Source organism: Dipodomys ordii, unplaced genomic scaffold, assembly GCF_000151885.1.
Source record: "Dipodomys ordii isolate 6190 unplaced genomic scaffold, Dord_2.0 Scaffold96, whole genome shotgun sequence".
NCBI classification, from domain to species: domain Eukaryota; kingdom Metazoa; phylum Chordata; class Mammalia; order Rodentia; family Heteromyidae; genus Dipodomys; species Dipodomys ordii.
The window spans coordinates 980,342-997,114 of NW_012267312.1; the positions used below are offsets into that span (position 1 = coordinate 980,342).

General features: G+C 31.5%; 1 protein-coding gene across 1 annotated transcript in view; it reads right to left on the reverse strand.

Moving 5' to 3' along the window:
• LOC105993437 (dystrophin-like) overlaps positions 1 to 16,773 on the reverse strand; it is a gene marked incomplete at its 3' end in the record, with an annotated part of 1,816,642 nt that overhangs the window by 972,730 nt on the left and 827,139 nt on the right. Inside the window, 4 exon segments of the mRNA XM_013026710.1 lie at positions 115 to 297; positions 1,147 to 1,299; positions 4,151 to 4,288; positions 6,548 to 6,670. Of these exon segments, the coding sequence (XP_012882164.1) occupies positions 115 to 297; positions 1,147 to 1,299; positions 4,151 to 4,288; positions 6,548 to 6,670 (597 nt within the window).

A 16,773-nucleotide genomic window follows, 5' to 3' on the forward strand; every position in this document is an offset into this window, starting at 1 on the left:
TGCACAACTAGAACTTTGAAATTGAACCCAGAGTTTTCATGTTGCTGTTAGTAGGCCGCTGTTAATAGAGCAGTAGATGCAAATACTTATGTGGGTTTGCCAATAACAACTCACAATTTGTGCAAAGTTGAGTCTTCGAAACTGAGCACATTTGCTCTCAATTTCCCGCCAGCGCTTGCTGAGCTGGATCTGAGTTGGCTCCACTGCCATTGCGGCCCCATCCTCAGACAAGCCCTCAGCTTGCCTACGTACTGCATTCAGCTCCTCTTTCTTCTTCTGCAATTCCCGATCAATTTCCTAGTAAGCAAAACCAATACAGGGCCCAGGGCAGTTAGCTAACCACATCAACCGACCTATAAGCAGCAAATATCTGTCTGAGAAATTTCAAAGGCTATTGGTCCTTCATTGTCATCTTCCAAAGTGTATAAGAATGGAAGGTGTCCGTGTCATCTCCCCCGATAATCTAAATATTATTTCAGTTATCATTTGAATGCTCAGTTTCAGACATTCTGATTAAAATAGTAATTCATATTGAGCTAACATTTTTCCCTCTACTGAATTCCTCTGCTGGTTTAGGGGTTGACCCAAGTTGGAGTAATTAGTCCTTATTTATTTGGAACTCTCCAGATAGAATATAGTTTAGAGGTCAAGGAACTAAGTCTTTCAAGGACTGAGGCACTCAACACAAAATGAAGCAAAATAAAAAGTGTAAAGTAATAACAAAAAAATCTTCAGACAATATGCAAATAATCTATTGAAATTTGACAGTGATGTATGAAGATGCTCTGATGAAATGAATGTGCTAACATGAGAAAGAAGTCGTCCATATACCGATAAGTCATTAGTTCATCTGGAACAAAGATACACAAAGTCAATTACAATTTTACCAGAAAACACATAACATTTCTTAATTTCATTGTACACATTCTAAAAGCAAAACATTTTATTCATTTAACAATATTGTCAATTGAATAACATGTAATACATTTACAACAAAACACAATACAAAGAAATGCATCAAATCAAAGAGAACATTAATAGAGGAAACAAGAACACAAATATTTTAAACAGGATCCTCACATGTTAAGTTAAAGTAGTTAAACTCTAGCAGTAAGATCTAGTATTGACATTCTAAAACAACATTACCTTTATTTTCCTTTCATCTCTGGGTTCAGGTAGACTGGCTAATTTTTTCTCAATGTCATCCAAGCATTTCAGGAGATCATCAGCCTGCCTCTTGTACTGATACCACTGATGAGAAATTTCTAGAGCCTTTTTTCTTCTTTGAGACCTCAAATCCTGTTCATGGTGCAGATATTATTAACATATCAATACATATATGTATAGTATATTTCTGGCTACAGTTATTTATGAAAATACTTTGAGTCCTTCACATTTTTGTTTAAATCACTTGAAATACATAAGACATAAATAAATGATTAACTTATGCATTAAGTGTTAAGACCAATAAACAGAAGCAAAGAAAACTAAACAACACATCACAACATATTTTCTTCTGGCATGTTCAAACTTGCTTAGAATGCTGTCATATTTGACTGAGTCGTAATGAATTCACTAAGTTATTGTGTAGTCTATGTAATAGTTTAGTACATGAATACAGTAGTCTAATCTAGGTAATTATAAAAATGGTTCATATTTGATTTTTAAAATATATATAGTTGCAAAATTTATATGTTCAATACTAAGCTCATCAACAAAGTTAAGTTTATATAGACAACATATTTTCATGGTTTTGGAAATGCTTGTATGAGTTAGGCTCTTAATATTGTGTGATTAAAAATACACATCAGCTTAACACTGTTGGCTCATAAGTGTAATGCTAGCAACTCAGAAGCTGAGATCTAAGGATCCTGTTTCCATATGAAACTAGTACATGCAGACACATATGGGACACTCTTCACTCCAATTAACCAGCAAAAAGCCAGAAGGAGATGTATGACTCAAGTGGTAGAGTACCAGCTTTGAGCTAAAAATCAATGCAACAGTATGAGACCTTGAGTTCAAGACCCAGTACTGGCACAACAACAACAAATAAGAAGCCATTTAAATTAAACTGTGCAAAGCTATATAGATATATCCACTTTGTTCATATAGCTGGGAGTATTAAAAGAACTCTTTAAATATTAGAAAAACACATTTAATTCAAGGGTTACAAAACTTACTAAGCTAAATGATTTTCCAAATGTAAGAAGAACTACATTAAAAAAAAGAGAAAAGAAAAGGTGTGGCTTTTAAATCAACTTAATGAGATAAATATAGGAAAATGATTTAAATAATTAAGAAAGTAGGAAAAATCAATCATCTTGCTACTACAAGAATGTTCAACTGGCTCCCTAATCAATAGAATTAGTTGAAATGCCATTTTCTAACTTTTGGGAACATAAAGGGTCTGTCCACACCTTTCATTTCTTTAAAGAGTTAACAATTAGGATCTCATATAGAAATTTATCTGGAGTAAAAATAAATAATAGCAAAGAATGGCTGAAAATTCATTCTGACCTTTTAATTACTTCATACCAACTAGAATTGTAACTAATTACCAGTTTAACACAATAACTGAATTTGGTGTTATAAATTGGTTTGGCAATTAATCACTTGAAACATACTGTTTTGCCAGAATGATCTAGAGTTCAGTCTCCATTTTGCTTAAAATTGGACTATAAAATTTACTGCAGTTTATTCTTTATTGTAGCATTTCTAAATCTCCTGTGGAGGTAATAACTGTCTGGAGGTAATAACTGCTGCTTTTTTCAAAGGTATTATGATACAGCTATGCGAATAAGAGTTGACCATGCCTTACTCATGATTCAACTCATCATTGTCAAGAAAAGCAGTTCATTGGTCCCAAGTATGAATCCCTTTTTTCTTGCTAAGAACAAGGTAATGTGTAATACGTATAAATATTTACAGATATCACACAGATTATTTTGTGTGTCCCAGATAATCATAAAAAAGTGCTGTTCAGTAGGAGAGATATATGACTAATGCAAATGCTTCCACAGGCTTGATCACAGTCAGAAGAGTATGGATTACACAGCTTTCTGATTTAAAAAAAATATACATTATGGTTTGCTTTTGTACTCCACTCAAGGAACAGGTCTTTTCTATTTACTATATATATCAGCAGTTATCTTCAGAACACCTGCTGGCCAATTAGACTTTCCTTGTGGATTCCTGGCAGGCACAATATTGTGTAATTACATTCTCAGCAGTGTTTATTTGGTTGACTATAGGGAAAAAGGTTTATCTTCTTATTTGCATATAGAAAGCAGACTCCATCACCTAGTAGGTGGATCTACCTACACAGCTCCATAGCTCCAAAAGAATGATTTACAATGAAAAGCTTGGCAATTAACAGCATTAGAAAATCAGCCAGGCATGCAAATAGTGAATGTTGCAAAGCATTTACACATACAGAAGTGTTATTTCACAGATCTTTTCACATGTCCACAGAGGATCTCAAGAACTGTCTAGATAGCATCATTGACAGTTTATTCTGTTCTTCCTTTAAGATCCCGATGACTCATGTGGGTACTCGAAGACATACGCTATCCTTGCTTAATATAAAGGGATAGTTCATGTTCGATGGAATGACAAATGCTTTTGAGGATTCCTATATAAAAGAAATTAAACTCTTGCAGATGTTTAGTTAGTTGCAAAGAATAACTTTAAAAGCAGGAAAAAAAGTTTATTTTAAAAATCCAGGCCTTATTAATCAAGGATCACATTAGCGAAAATCCAGACCTAGTATAAATGAAATTGATGAAAGGAAGTAAAAACAGAGGAAAAGTATGGATTGGTTATTCTGGCCATTAGGGTAGTTTTTCAGCACAAACAAAATAGTTGAAAAATAAAACATAATATAAAGTATGTAAATGTGTGATGTATTTTGACATCTTCTAATATTATTCCTAAAAATCTGTACAACAAAAAAATAAACTTTTAAGTGAGACACCTCTCAAAACCAAAAGACACATAAAAATGTTAAAGTACATATATTGAAGGGAAAATAGTGATTTTTTTTGTTGACTAAGACTCTTAAGCAGATTTTATTTATGCATAATATATTTTACCCTACATACAAAAGCAAAACCACAGGCAAGGTATATTATAATTTTAGCTCTAATACCTTGAGAGCATTATGTTTTGTCTGTAACAGCTGCTGTTTTATCTTTATTTCCTCTCGCTTTCTCTCATCTGTGATTCTTTGTTGTAAGTTGTCTCCTCTTTGCAACAATTCTTTAACAGTACCCTCATTGTCTTCACTCTGATTAAAAACAACAAGTACAGTCTTCATTTTGGTTTTTAAAAAGCTGTACATTGTTAACATAATAAAACATATCATTTAAACACACACAAAATCCAATTTCAAATCTCAGGGAATGTTATTATATGATACTAGGCTAATTTTTAAAATATATTTAGTACTTTCGATGTAAAAGAAGGAAGCATCCTCCTATCCACTTATAAAGAACACATTTTAGGGGCATATGCAAGAAGATGGGAAAAGAAGGAATTTTATCATCAGTTAAGTTGGGAATTATTGTAAAAACATTGTTTGGCATTGACTTTTAGAACAGTTCTAGAATGTCAAAGGTTCAGAGATGTAATTAATTTTTTCAACTGCAGTGTTAACTGATCCATTGGGGATATGGAAGTGTATCTGTTTCTATGAAATGGTAACAGTGTTAAAATATTACCATGTTAGTACTGTTTCAAATGTCATCAAATTTTATATAGTAATATTTGCTTTATATTTCCAAGTTAAATATCAAAATTGAGGACATGGTGTATTAACAAAAATGATGTGCTAAAATTGCTGTCAAATATTGCAATGAATTAATGCCTACCATATGTCACTTATGTTCATTTTAAACAAATTAGACCACATAAATACTGAATATAGATGGGAAAGTATATTCAAATTTATTCAATTTTATCCATTTTGTCCAAAATTGTCCATTTTGTTCTTTGATACCTCAAGAAAAAATATTTTTCATTATACTTACTTAGAAATAAAATAATTTGAGTAAGTACCATTGTCATATACTTGGATTTTTCATCCCAGGTTTTTTATATTTCAATTTGAGATATGTAGTCTTTCTATTTAGGAAGTTCATCACACAATGGTATGTGTGGTATATTCATTCATGTGCTAAGGATAAATGACTACTTTTATTTACATAAATGCATATATGTGTATTATTTTTATAGTATTAGAAGTAATATAGTTATATATACAATCTATGCTTAAAATTCATTACACAAAGACCTGTTCATTTTGTATAAAAGAAATGAAAATTTTCCAGAGATTTGTTTATTAATAATTAATTAAATGTGAAACATAGGAGTAGATTTATAATCTATCAAAGAACTTATTTTAATATGCCTTTTAAAAGTCTGCAGTATTTTCTAGGGTTAAGATAAAAACAAAACAAAACAAAAAAAAAAAACACTGATACAGGAAAACCCATTTCATTAATTTTAACCAGGTAAGGCCTCTAGGGCAGGGTTGGTGGTTAGTCCAAGAGGTAAACAGCACTTTTTCACTTTGATGCTCTCTGCTTTCTTCTTTGATAGGAAGTAGAGGTAGATGGTACTCAGCTTCTTGCCTTTCTTTCCATGAGCTGAGTTGGCAAGGCCACCAACCCCCATACAAGGGAAAAATGAGTTTCAGGAAGTCAGAATTGACACCTGTTGCAACCAAGAGGGGTGAGTAGAATTATATTTTGTATTACTTCTCATGCTGAATAATCTCAGGTAGTTTTAAGTATTGTCTGTGTAGTGTCTAACATTAATAAATCCCTGAAAATCTCTACCAAGATACAGATAAAGGTTAAGAATGCCACTCGGGTAAATGGCAGTGATGGAGGAATAAAGAAATTGTGGAAAGGTTGAAAGGAGAATAAAGAAATCAGTGAATAGGGATGTGATGCAGAAATATTCAAGCCAGAGAGAAATATGAATGCTATTTTGAGGTTAATTGCGGTTGAAGGAGAATGTTAACTTATAGCTCATTCTTTACTCTCATGAAATAAGCAGCATGAATTCATAAGTATTTTAGACATTAATTGTACTATTTACTCGACGTTTTACTAAAAAATACTTTGTGGAAAACTTTAGTAAGCACTGTTTACCTGGTGTGAAAAATTTCAATTTCTATAACCTAAATCCTGATTCACACACACTAAGAGATACTTATGATAGTTAAATTTTTTATTAAATTTCTACTTTATTTTCTGATTGACTATTTTTATTACATTTTTTTGCTCTCTGAATTTAAAAATAGCATAGGTAAAAACAAAGTTGAACTATTTATTCAGGTTCTGGGAGTCCTCTTAGATGACCGCACCATCATGATTTTACATTTGTAATAAAACATCAAGAAGAATTCTTTGCATCCCTAACAATCACTGTGCAAAGCATATTGTGAGAATTCAGTTGGAGACGAGTTATTTAATTTCTTTCCAAATATTTACTCATTTTCACTCCTAGTTCATTCACACTTTTATCACAACCAATTTACCATATCTTTATTGAAGTCTTCCTCTTTCAGATTCACCCCCTGCTGTATTTCAGCCTCCAGTGGTTCAAGCAATTTTTGTATATCTGAGTTAAACTGCTCCAATTCCTTCAAAGGAATGGAGGCCTAAAAAAAAAGATAGCGCTAATTTAAATCAAAATTACTTTTTTATTAGAAACACAAACTAAAAAAGTACATTTATTCAACCTCCTGTTGCTAAACTAATAGCATGCATTATGTTTCAATATTATATTTTATGAAAGTTTCAAATACAACTGGGCGAGTACTTCAGGATACAAATAAGGACAAATACTTAACATCACTAGAGCAGAACATATATGAAAGATAATGCAATTCATCATTCTGTGGTATCAAAAAAGTTAATTTACATATATCTGACTGGGTTAATTTTTAATATTCTGAAGTCAACTTCAATCTTATTTTAAATATTCTGATATAAATACCATTTGAGTAAATACGCCTTATCAAAAATTGCCTCACTCGTCAAATAATAGTAAACAGGTAGAAATATTAAATTGTTGCCTTATCTTTAGAAAAATTACACAGCAATGTGCTCAGATAATGTAAATGACATTTTTAGCATGGCAGAATTGGCAGGCATGCCCAGCTAAGATAAACAATGCCATTAGCTTGCTACAGGAATGTTTTCTTAGATGCTATAAATTCATACAAATGGATACAGATTATTAGACATAAGGTATCTGAATATGTTTTCGAACCTTACAAGCATTACAGATTCCTTAAGTTTAATATTTGATATGTTGAGACCAGAGTCTCAAAAACCTTTAAAATCCTTTGATTTTCTAAATGAAACATTTGAAAAGGAATGGTGAATGAGAAGATATTGAAAATAAAATGGCCCAACAAGTAGATAGCCCTTAATCATTAATGTTCTGTTAAAATACCTCTTTACTCTTTATGTTGTATTTTTTCTCCCATTAAAACATAGAAATTATTTTATACCTGAGAACTTTTCCAAACTAATTGATGACATACAAAATCTCGTTTCCTTTAGGGCTATTTCACTTTATATAAATCAATTCAGGAACAACCCCCAGTGACCTAAACCCAGGATAATTGCATTCAGCATCCTATTAATATAGGTCCCTACCTATTATTTCCTGGTCACATTCTGTGCTGCTACAGATTGACTCTGTCTTTACTAGATGAAAGTTCCTGAAGGCAGTAAGGATGAGTATTCAAAGGCAAATAAAATATCTAAAAGTAGTCTGCAACTAATAAAAACTTGAATAATCAAATAACATTCATCTGGACATAGAATATAAATACACAAATTCTAGCCAATTCTATATATCTCACAATTTAAAAAGTGACTTTTTATAGTACTACTTTTGAAACACTAGTGATCATATGTCATTTGAAGTATCATAATAGCAAGAAATCAGAGGTTCATGCCTGTACTCCTAGCTACTGGAAGACTAAGGTCTGAGAATCACAGCTTTAAGTCAGCCCAGGCTGCCAAATGTGTCAGATTCTTGTCAGCAATTAATGAGCAAAAAGCTAGAAGTGAAAGTGTAGATCAAAGAATAGAGCACCAGCCTTGAGGGGAAAAGCCAAGAAAGAGCACAAAGCCCTGAGTTCAAGTCTCAGAATAGGCACAAAAAACATTATAGTTTTGTGAATTATTATGAGTAACAGAAATACACAAATGGTATTCATGTTTCTATTATTAGCACTTTATAGCTCAAAATCATATAAAATTTGGAGGAAAGCAAACATAATATGATTAGTATCCTTTAGCATTCTAGCTACATAATAACAATTGGATGGTGTTTTATTTCATTGAAATCTAGTTCAAATTGCTGGCAATTAATAAAGGCGACTGTATGTTAAAGACAACTTCCTGCATATGTGATGATGTTTATAACTCTTATTGAACACTTGATATCAAAATAACATGGTAAGTTTGCCCTGTTTTGCTCTACCTGCTTTTCTAGCTCATCTTCTCTCCCTAGACTCAAATACAGTAAATTTAAAGTCTCAAAATTTGGGATTCTATATCCTTCCCCAAATGCTTTTTCAATAACAACATATACTTTCTTCAGTCAATTAAGTTATAATTTTCTTGTCTCTCAAATAGTTGACTTTGGCAAATTGCTGTCTTTATCTGTTACCTCACAATTGAATCACAATCTAGACTTTCTAATAGCCTACCATTTCTTACATAAAATTCAGCATGTATAGAACTGCTATCATTATCTTTCTTTCAAAAAATCTTATAATAAACTTTCCTAGTTTTATAAATTGATTTTCTCAGTCATCGGGGCAAATATTTTTCTATCATTTATGTGTTCTCACACATGATAAGTAATAACTTCCAGACAGAAAAATCTCCTTCCTTACAAACCCCAAGTCCATGATGTATACAGTAAACAGGACAATCTGAGCCCAAACATTTCTTTTATTGTATTATTTACCTGCTCAGGAGCCTTATAAATTTAATAAAAACAAATTGAATGAAGTTTAAATCTGCTGATAACATGATAGTCAAGACTTCTCCTAGTGTTGCCCCAGAAACTTCTCAGCATTAGTTAAGTGTTCTGCAAGTAAGTTTTGTTGCAGGCCATGTGGTGATTTTCTGTTATCACCTCTCAAAATGCCTTGCCTTTTCTAGTGATGACCACAGGTTCTTGAATGAAAATGCTTGCATTGAATCTGGGTTTCAACATTCACTAGCTTAGTAACCATGGACAAGTCATCAATCTTCTTTGACCTTCAATATCATCATTTGTGACATAAAAGCAAGAGGAGTTATCTCATAATATTGTTGTGTTGCAGTGGTGTAGTAAATGTTCAGTAAATGTTGACTATTGGTATTTCTCCAATAACTCAATCCATCTGCCATAAATAAATGTCCAATAAATCTCAAATGAAAACCAGGAATTGACTCAGTTCAAGATTTGACTCTGTTGAAAATATGTTTTTGAGAGGTAAATTCTGTATGATATGGTAATATTTTTAAAATATTTTAATTTTTTATTATTTCATAATAAGTATTTTATGGCATAAAATACTTCTATTTTTTAATATTTTTTAAAAATCATAAAACTCTGAGAAATTTGGACCCCAGATAGGTAAAGATTTATCATTCCATAAACCAAAACTTCAATAATATAAAAAATTGTCTAAAGAAAAATGCAAAGGCTTTGTATGTGTTTTAACCAGGGAATTATTATTATTTTTTGGGGGGGGGTCCAGTCATGGGGCCTGAACTCTGGGCCTGGGCGCTGTCCCTCAGCTCTTCAGCTCAAGGCTAGCACTCTACCACGTGAGCCACAGCGCCACTTCTGGCTTTTTTCTTTTTTGCTTATGTGGTGCTGAGGAATCAAACCCAGGGCCTCATGCATGCAAAGCAAGTGCTCTACCACTGAGCCACCTTCCCAGCCCCAGGGAATTATTTTTTTGTACCAGATAATTTTTGGAGATATAAAAGATAGGCTACAATGTAAGTGAGATGAATTTCAAGAACATTTATGAGGGTGACATTGTCCCAAAAGAAAGGTATTCATTACCTGATTTATGTAACTGTAATCCCTCTGTATATCACCTTTATAATAATAATATAAAGACACTCATGAAGTTAAAGAGTTGGTTTAACTTTAGCTAGATTCAGGAACTCATAAGTACATATTTTATGAAGTAAAAAGTCAATGAAGACCACTAATAGGAAAATGGGGTGGCAGAATAAACATTTCTTTTCTTCTTTCTGATCCTGAGACTTGAACTCTTGACCTGTGCACTGTCCCTGAGCCTCTTCATGCTCAAGGCTAGTGCTCTACCACTTGAGCCACAGAACCACTTCCATCTTTTTGTGTTTATTGGATATAAAGTCTTCTCTGCCCAGGCTGCTTTTGAACTGTGATCCTTATCTCTCAGCCTCCTGAGTAGCTAGTATAACGGGTGTGAGTCACCGGCACCAGCCAGCATAAACATTTCAAGTAGCCCTTTAACTAAAACTATTTCTACACTGATTCACCAGTTGACATGGCCACATACATTAACAACTGGTCAAGTGCTAGGAATAGACTAATGCCATTAAGTACCTTAAAAAAAATAAAAAGAAGATCTGAAACAACTTCAGATGATACTGTTGAAAACAGAATAACTATCCAGGATAGATAACAGAACCATAAACTTCAAACCATGCAGTCTGATTTCCCAAACATAACTGTATATTTGGTTAAAACGCCATTATACAATATTAGTTTCTTAAATCATTATGTGTGTTCTGAAGTGAATAACTGGAATCAATAAACAGAAATTCTTTTCTGACTGAATTTCAGTTTAACATAAGAACAATTTATTAGAAATAAGTATTTTAAGTATTAATTTAAAAGTATTGAGCTTCTCGTTGAAAATGCACTGTAAGAGGCTAGTTGATTGTATGTTAGGTCATATTTTTAAAATGCAACTATTTTTGTGTGCATAGTTTTCTAATAGTACATTCTTATAGTACATTCTCTTCATTAAATTAAAAGTTTTAGAGTATTGTAACTTAATAAACACATGATACAAGTCATGTGTATGATCTTAAGTGATCTAGCTATATTAAAAATAAAAACAGGTAAAAATTAATGCTAATTTATTCTATACCATCAATATGTCTAGAATATTATAAAACTACAACGAATATAAAATTATTAATGACATATTTTCCATCCATTTTATACCAATTCTTTAAAATTCACTCATGTTTTATACTTACATTACATCTTAATTTGGATTAGCCACACTTCAAATGCTATGTGGACCATGTATAGGATTCATGGCTGCTTTAGTAGGCAGCATAGATCTATACTTGGTATTTTAACTGTGACATTGATAAGAATCAATTTGTTTATTAGTTATTGATTTGAAAGGTGTTATAAAATATATTTATTGATAATAGTCAAAATGAAAATGTTTTAAATGGTAAATTTTAGGAGGCATAAATTATTCATATGAATAATTATTCATTATTCAGTATTCAGTATCTTTGATTCTGATCTTTTTCTGAGAGGATTTTTATTTTTTGCAAGCATCTCTCTAAATACATTAAAACCTATGGTAGTGCATTTGACCTGTAATATCAGGAATCTCTATTTCTCATATATATATATATATATATATATATATATATATGTACATATATATACACACACATAGTCCTAAATTATATTACACTCTCTTATATATGAATATAATTTTATTTTACATTCAAGGCTATGCTCTATTTCCCTAATTAGATTTCTAGTCTTTGAAGTTGGCACTGTGTTTTAAAATAACCTGCACTTTTAGTAGTAAATATGATCTCTTTGTACAAAAAAAGTACCTATTTTATCAGTTACTAGTTTCAGAACTATGCACATATTGATTACTAGTAACATTAACAGAAATAACCACAAATAACCAACCAGATCCTTTCAGCTTATTGTTAAAATCGAATCATCCTTTTGACACTCTGGTGTTGTGAAAAGATTCACTGCTTTCCTTAATAATTCACTAATTTACCATGAGCTATTTTCAAATCTAACAGAGGAAAGATTTTTGCAAACATTGAAAGTTTTACTTCATTCTTTGGTCTTCATAACTTTAAATTCTTATGCAAAGTTATCAAAGAAATGCACAATAAGGAAGCATCTATTATATAATAGCTCATTCTTCAGTGTCCAAAAGTTTAAAATATCTAGTATATATCCCCTGATTTTTTGTTGTTTGTTCAAATTTATGATGAATTGTCTAGAGTAGTTGAAAGCTATGGATGATAAATCATCTTAATTACTGGATAACTTACGTATATTGATTTTAAAGAAAATATATGACCACAAAAGAACTAGAATCTCAATCACATCACATAATGTTAGACAGTGAACATAAGATAGTCTTTAGAATACATACAAACTGAACAGAATTTATAATGTTGGGGAAAGTACAAAGCAAGCATAATTTTGAGGGGATTTATTTTTTACTTACCTTTTCATTTTAAGAACTTTAGCATGACTGTAGTTTTATAAAATACATATAAAGTAGAACATAGAGAAGTTTAATAAACAGATAAATGGACACAAAAGAAAGAAGAGACAGAAAAACTGAGAAAGACAACACTTTGTTTTCCTTGATATTTTAATGTTGCTTCAAATTACGTAACAACTATTGATTGTGCTTTGTTGGAAGATTTAAGGATTAATGAAATTTAAGGCTTAGTTGAAGTTTTGGCATTAAAGGTGACTTATATGACAAGTTGACAAAGTATAACAGACTGCAGAAAAGCAAAATCAATTACAAACAGATTCATTGTAAATTAAAAGCATTCAAAATCATTCAGGTACACTTTATTAATATTAAAATGTAAGCTTTCTTTTGGTTAACTATTACTCATCATGCATAGATATACTAGTATAATAATGACTGTGTTTACACAGGCAGAAATATAAACATTTACTAATAAAGCCTATGGAATCTCAGTAATTATAATAAATGACCAGTATATTGAAAATAATAATCCAATTGCTACAGATTGGCTTCAAATTGCTTCAAATCAATCAACCTCTGGTTTTTATCTTGTAGCTTTCAAAATTTATAGTTATTGTATTAGTATAGCAAACTAAGAAAAATATAATTAATTGTGACCAAATAAAAAGTTTCAAAAAGCAGTAACATTCAGTTTTACAGGAAATATAGACTAATGACATGATATGGAGGATTATTTATTTCAATTCATTCTATCTGTAGAGGAAAGAGTACTTAAAAACATGAGTAATGAAATGATACTACATTAATGCTTGAACAAAGATGACTAAATGAAACAATTTATAGACTTATTTATTTGTTTATTTTAAACTAAATCACAGGAAATTTTAAGAATTTTTTAAAAAATAAATTCAACACATGAACTCACAATAGTGATATTTCACTGGTTGTATTCTTTTGACATTAGGTACAGTAGTAGTTTATTTTCAATCATTTGATGCTGAATATTTAAATATGTGGCTAACTGTGAAGCTATTGAGAAGACATTATCCAATAAATTCTTATATTTGTGACTTGATGAGGTATATGTTTTGTGATTATACATTTCAGAAGTGCGTACAAATATCATGATAGTTGGGTAAGACATATTGGTATGCCAAAAATTAGCTCACTGGATATTTTGTGTTATGTGGAACTTAGAATAGTTTATTAGGGAATGAAATTGTTTAACTCTAAAATAGATGGTGTTAAACAGAGATAAAAGTACAAACATAACACTTTGGGTGATTTTGTATTTTTTACTTTTTCTAGATTTATTTAGATTTCTTTTTTCTTACTTTCTCCATTTCTTACTCTCTACATTTTTTCAGTTTATTTTAGTATAATATACTGAAATCACTGTATTTAAAGTGAAATGAAATATGTTTATACTAATAGCTTGTGGGTCAACAATGAATATTTGTCAAATAAATAGAAATAGAAAACTGTGGTAGGCATCATCAAGTTGGAGTGTACAATCAGGTGCTTGATATACAATTTTCTAACAAGATTATCAAACTATCCCTGTGAGAACGTATATAAGTCATTGTCTCTCTCATACTGTCCTGCAAATATCTAGAGTCTGTGGTCCAAAAAACAATTATTTTTGAATCTACTGACATTAATCTGGAAACAAATCATTTCAAATTTCATTGGTGGTAATATCTAGGTAATTCAATAAAATGGCATTGCTCACCAAATTCAATTGTATAGCTAAAAATATTTTCAAAATTATATGAGATTATCAAAGTTTCCAAGGTCTCAACCTTATTACATGGATTGCCAATTACAAATGTGAAAAATATCATTAGCATAGAAGCTCTGGTGATAGGCTCATTTCTTATTTATTTCAGTAAAATATAATTTGGGTGTACACTATTACACCATTATAATACTAAATATTACATCCATATTTAGTAGTCTAGGAAATATGCAATATTTATAAAACTCTACTATAATTTTAATCTATGCTTTTACAATTCTTTAGAAAATATTAATAAAAGGAATTATTTATATATCAAGAATAACTACACCAATTAATTTACTATATTCTTTTTTTTAATGTGTTAAGGGGCTGGGAAGGTGGCTCAGTGGTAGAGTGTTTGCCTTGCATGCATGAGGCCCTGGGTTTGATTCCTCAGTACCACATAAGCAGAAAAAGCCAGTAGTGGTGCTGTGTCTGAAGGGATAGAGCATTAGCCTAGAACTGAAGAGCTGAGGGACAGTGCCCAGGCCCAGAGTTCAGGCCCCACGACCGACCAAAAAAAATGTGTTAAATTAGAACATGATTGGGAACAGATTGCAAAGAGGAAAAGATCAATTTAGTAATATTAATAGAATTTATAACAGAATTTTGTTTTAATTAAAATTTCAAATTTGACAAATCTTTACTGGCATTACAAATCATATTTATAATTTATATCAATTATTCACACTGATGTTTAAGAGATCCAAAATATTTGTCTAAACTATCATTCAATTATTGTTCTCTAATAAACCATATACTAAGATAGGTGAGATTCAATCGTGTTTTCCCCCTTGATATATTCTATACTATATGCTAATCTCAGTGGCTCATTGGTTAAATCATAGACTCATATAAACATCCAAAACTCTGATCCACACATAGATTAATTTTATATACTGACACTGATAACTTGACTTTAAAAACCTTGCCATTTTACAATTATTATAGAAATGAAACTATGAATATTTAAAAACACAATGCCAGATTGTCCAAATCTTTTTTTGCAGTTGCAACATGCACACACACACACACACACACACACACACACACACACAGAGGCTACATTAATTTGGCTACAATTTTCAAGAGGTATATGGAAATATAATGACATGCTACATGTATTATCAAACACATTCTTAGGGAAAAAATGAAGTTTACTCTTGTCATTAGCATAGATTTCAGCGCCAATATTGGAAATTTTCTGCTACTTACAAAAGTGAATTACTTCTAAATTTACAAAAAAAATCATAATCTAAACAAATGATACTAAAGAATTTCTAGATGAAGTCTAGTTAAAATTCTTTTGAAACTATGTATTAAACCAAAACAGATACATCTTGATACATATTAACTACTGAAACTTATATACAATGCTTTTCATTCAAGTAGCTCTTAATCCTATGTCATTTTTAAAATTTTAAACTTCTTGTCCCTTAAGATAATAATTTAAATCTAGTCTAGTTTTCAATTTCATTAAATCCTGTTGTTAAGGTGCCGTCTCTAGACCATTAGTTAGTATCAATATCACTTAGAAAATTATTAGGAATGCAAAAATCTAGGCTCCTCTCTACTTTCACTGATTTTGATACACATCTGGATACAGAGCCCAAGGACCTGCATTTTCAACATCCTCCAAATACATACAGATGTGTATATACAGATGGTCAGAGTCATTGCTCTGTATTGACACTTTCCATTCCATTGGCCACTCCATTATTTGGGCTCCTCATGTTGGTCATCCAGACAACTGTGTTGGTACCTAAGCTGTGTTCCTACTTCTTATCATTATTCGGTTTAATTGCCTCCTCCCATACCCCACTGAATTGGTCTTAAACAGCAAATAACAAAATCATGATGTAATACTTGCCTACTAAGGGCAAATCACTTGTGGCTCTTATGACCTTTTCACATTGTGTCTAAACATCGTTTTTGTTGTTGTTGTTTGTCATGGGGCTTGAACTCTGGGCCAGCACACTGTCCCTCAGCTCTTCAGCTCAAGGCTAGCACTGTACCACTTGAGCCACAGCACCACTTCTGGCTTTTTCTGTTTATTTGGTGCTGAGGAATCACACCCAGGGCCTCAAGCATGCAAGGCAAGCACTCTACCACTGAGCCACCTTCCCAGCCTGGTGTCTTTTAACATCTTTAATCTTAGCATCCACAACTAAACTTTATTCCCCATTCCTTCTAGTCTAAACTTACGCTAAACTTACACTGCATGAATTACACTATGCTTAACTCTTGAAATTTTTCATAAGAATTATTTCTTATTTTTCATAAGAAGTATTACTTTATGTTACTGGAGTAGCTGCCAAATTAATTTACCATGCAAACATCTCTCAACCGGGTATCCATGAATATATCCTGATTCAAAATTAAATAGCTACTTAAATCTATTATTAATTTTCAGCAACAGAGTTCCCACAACACCAAATACTGTGATTTTAAAATA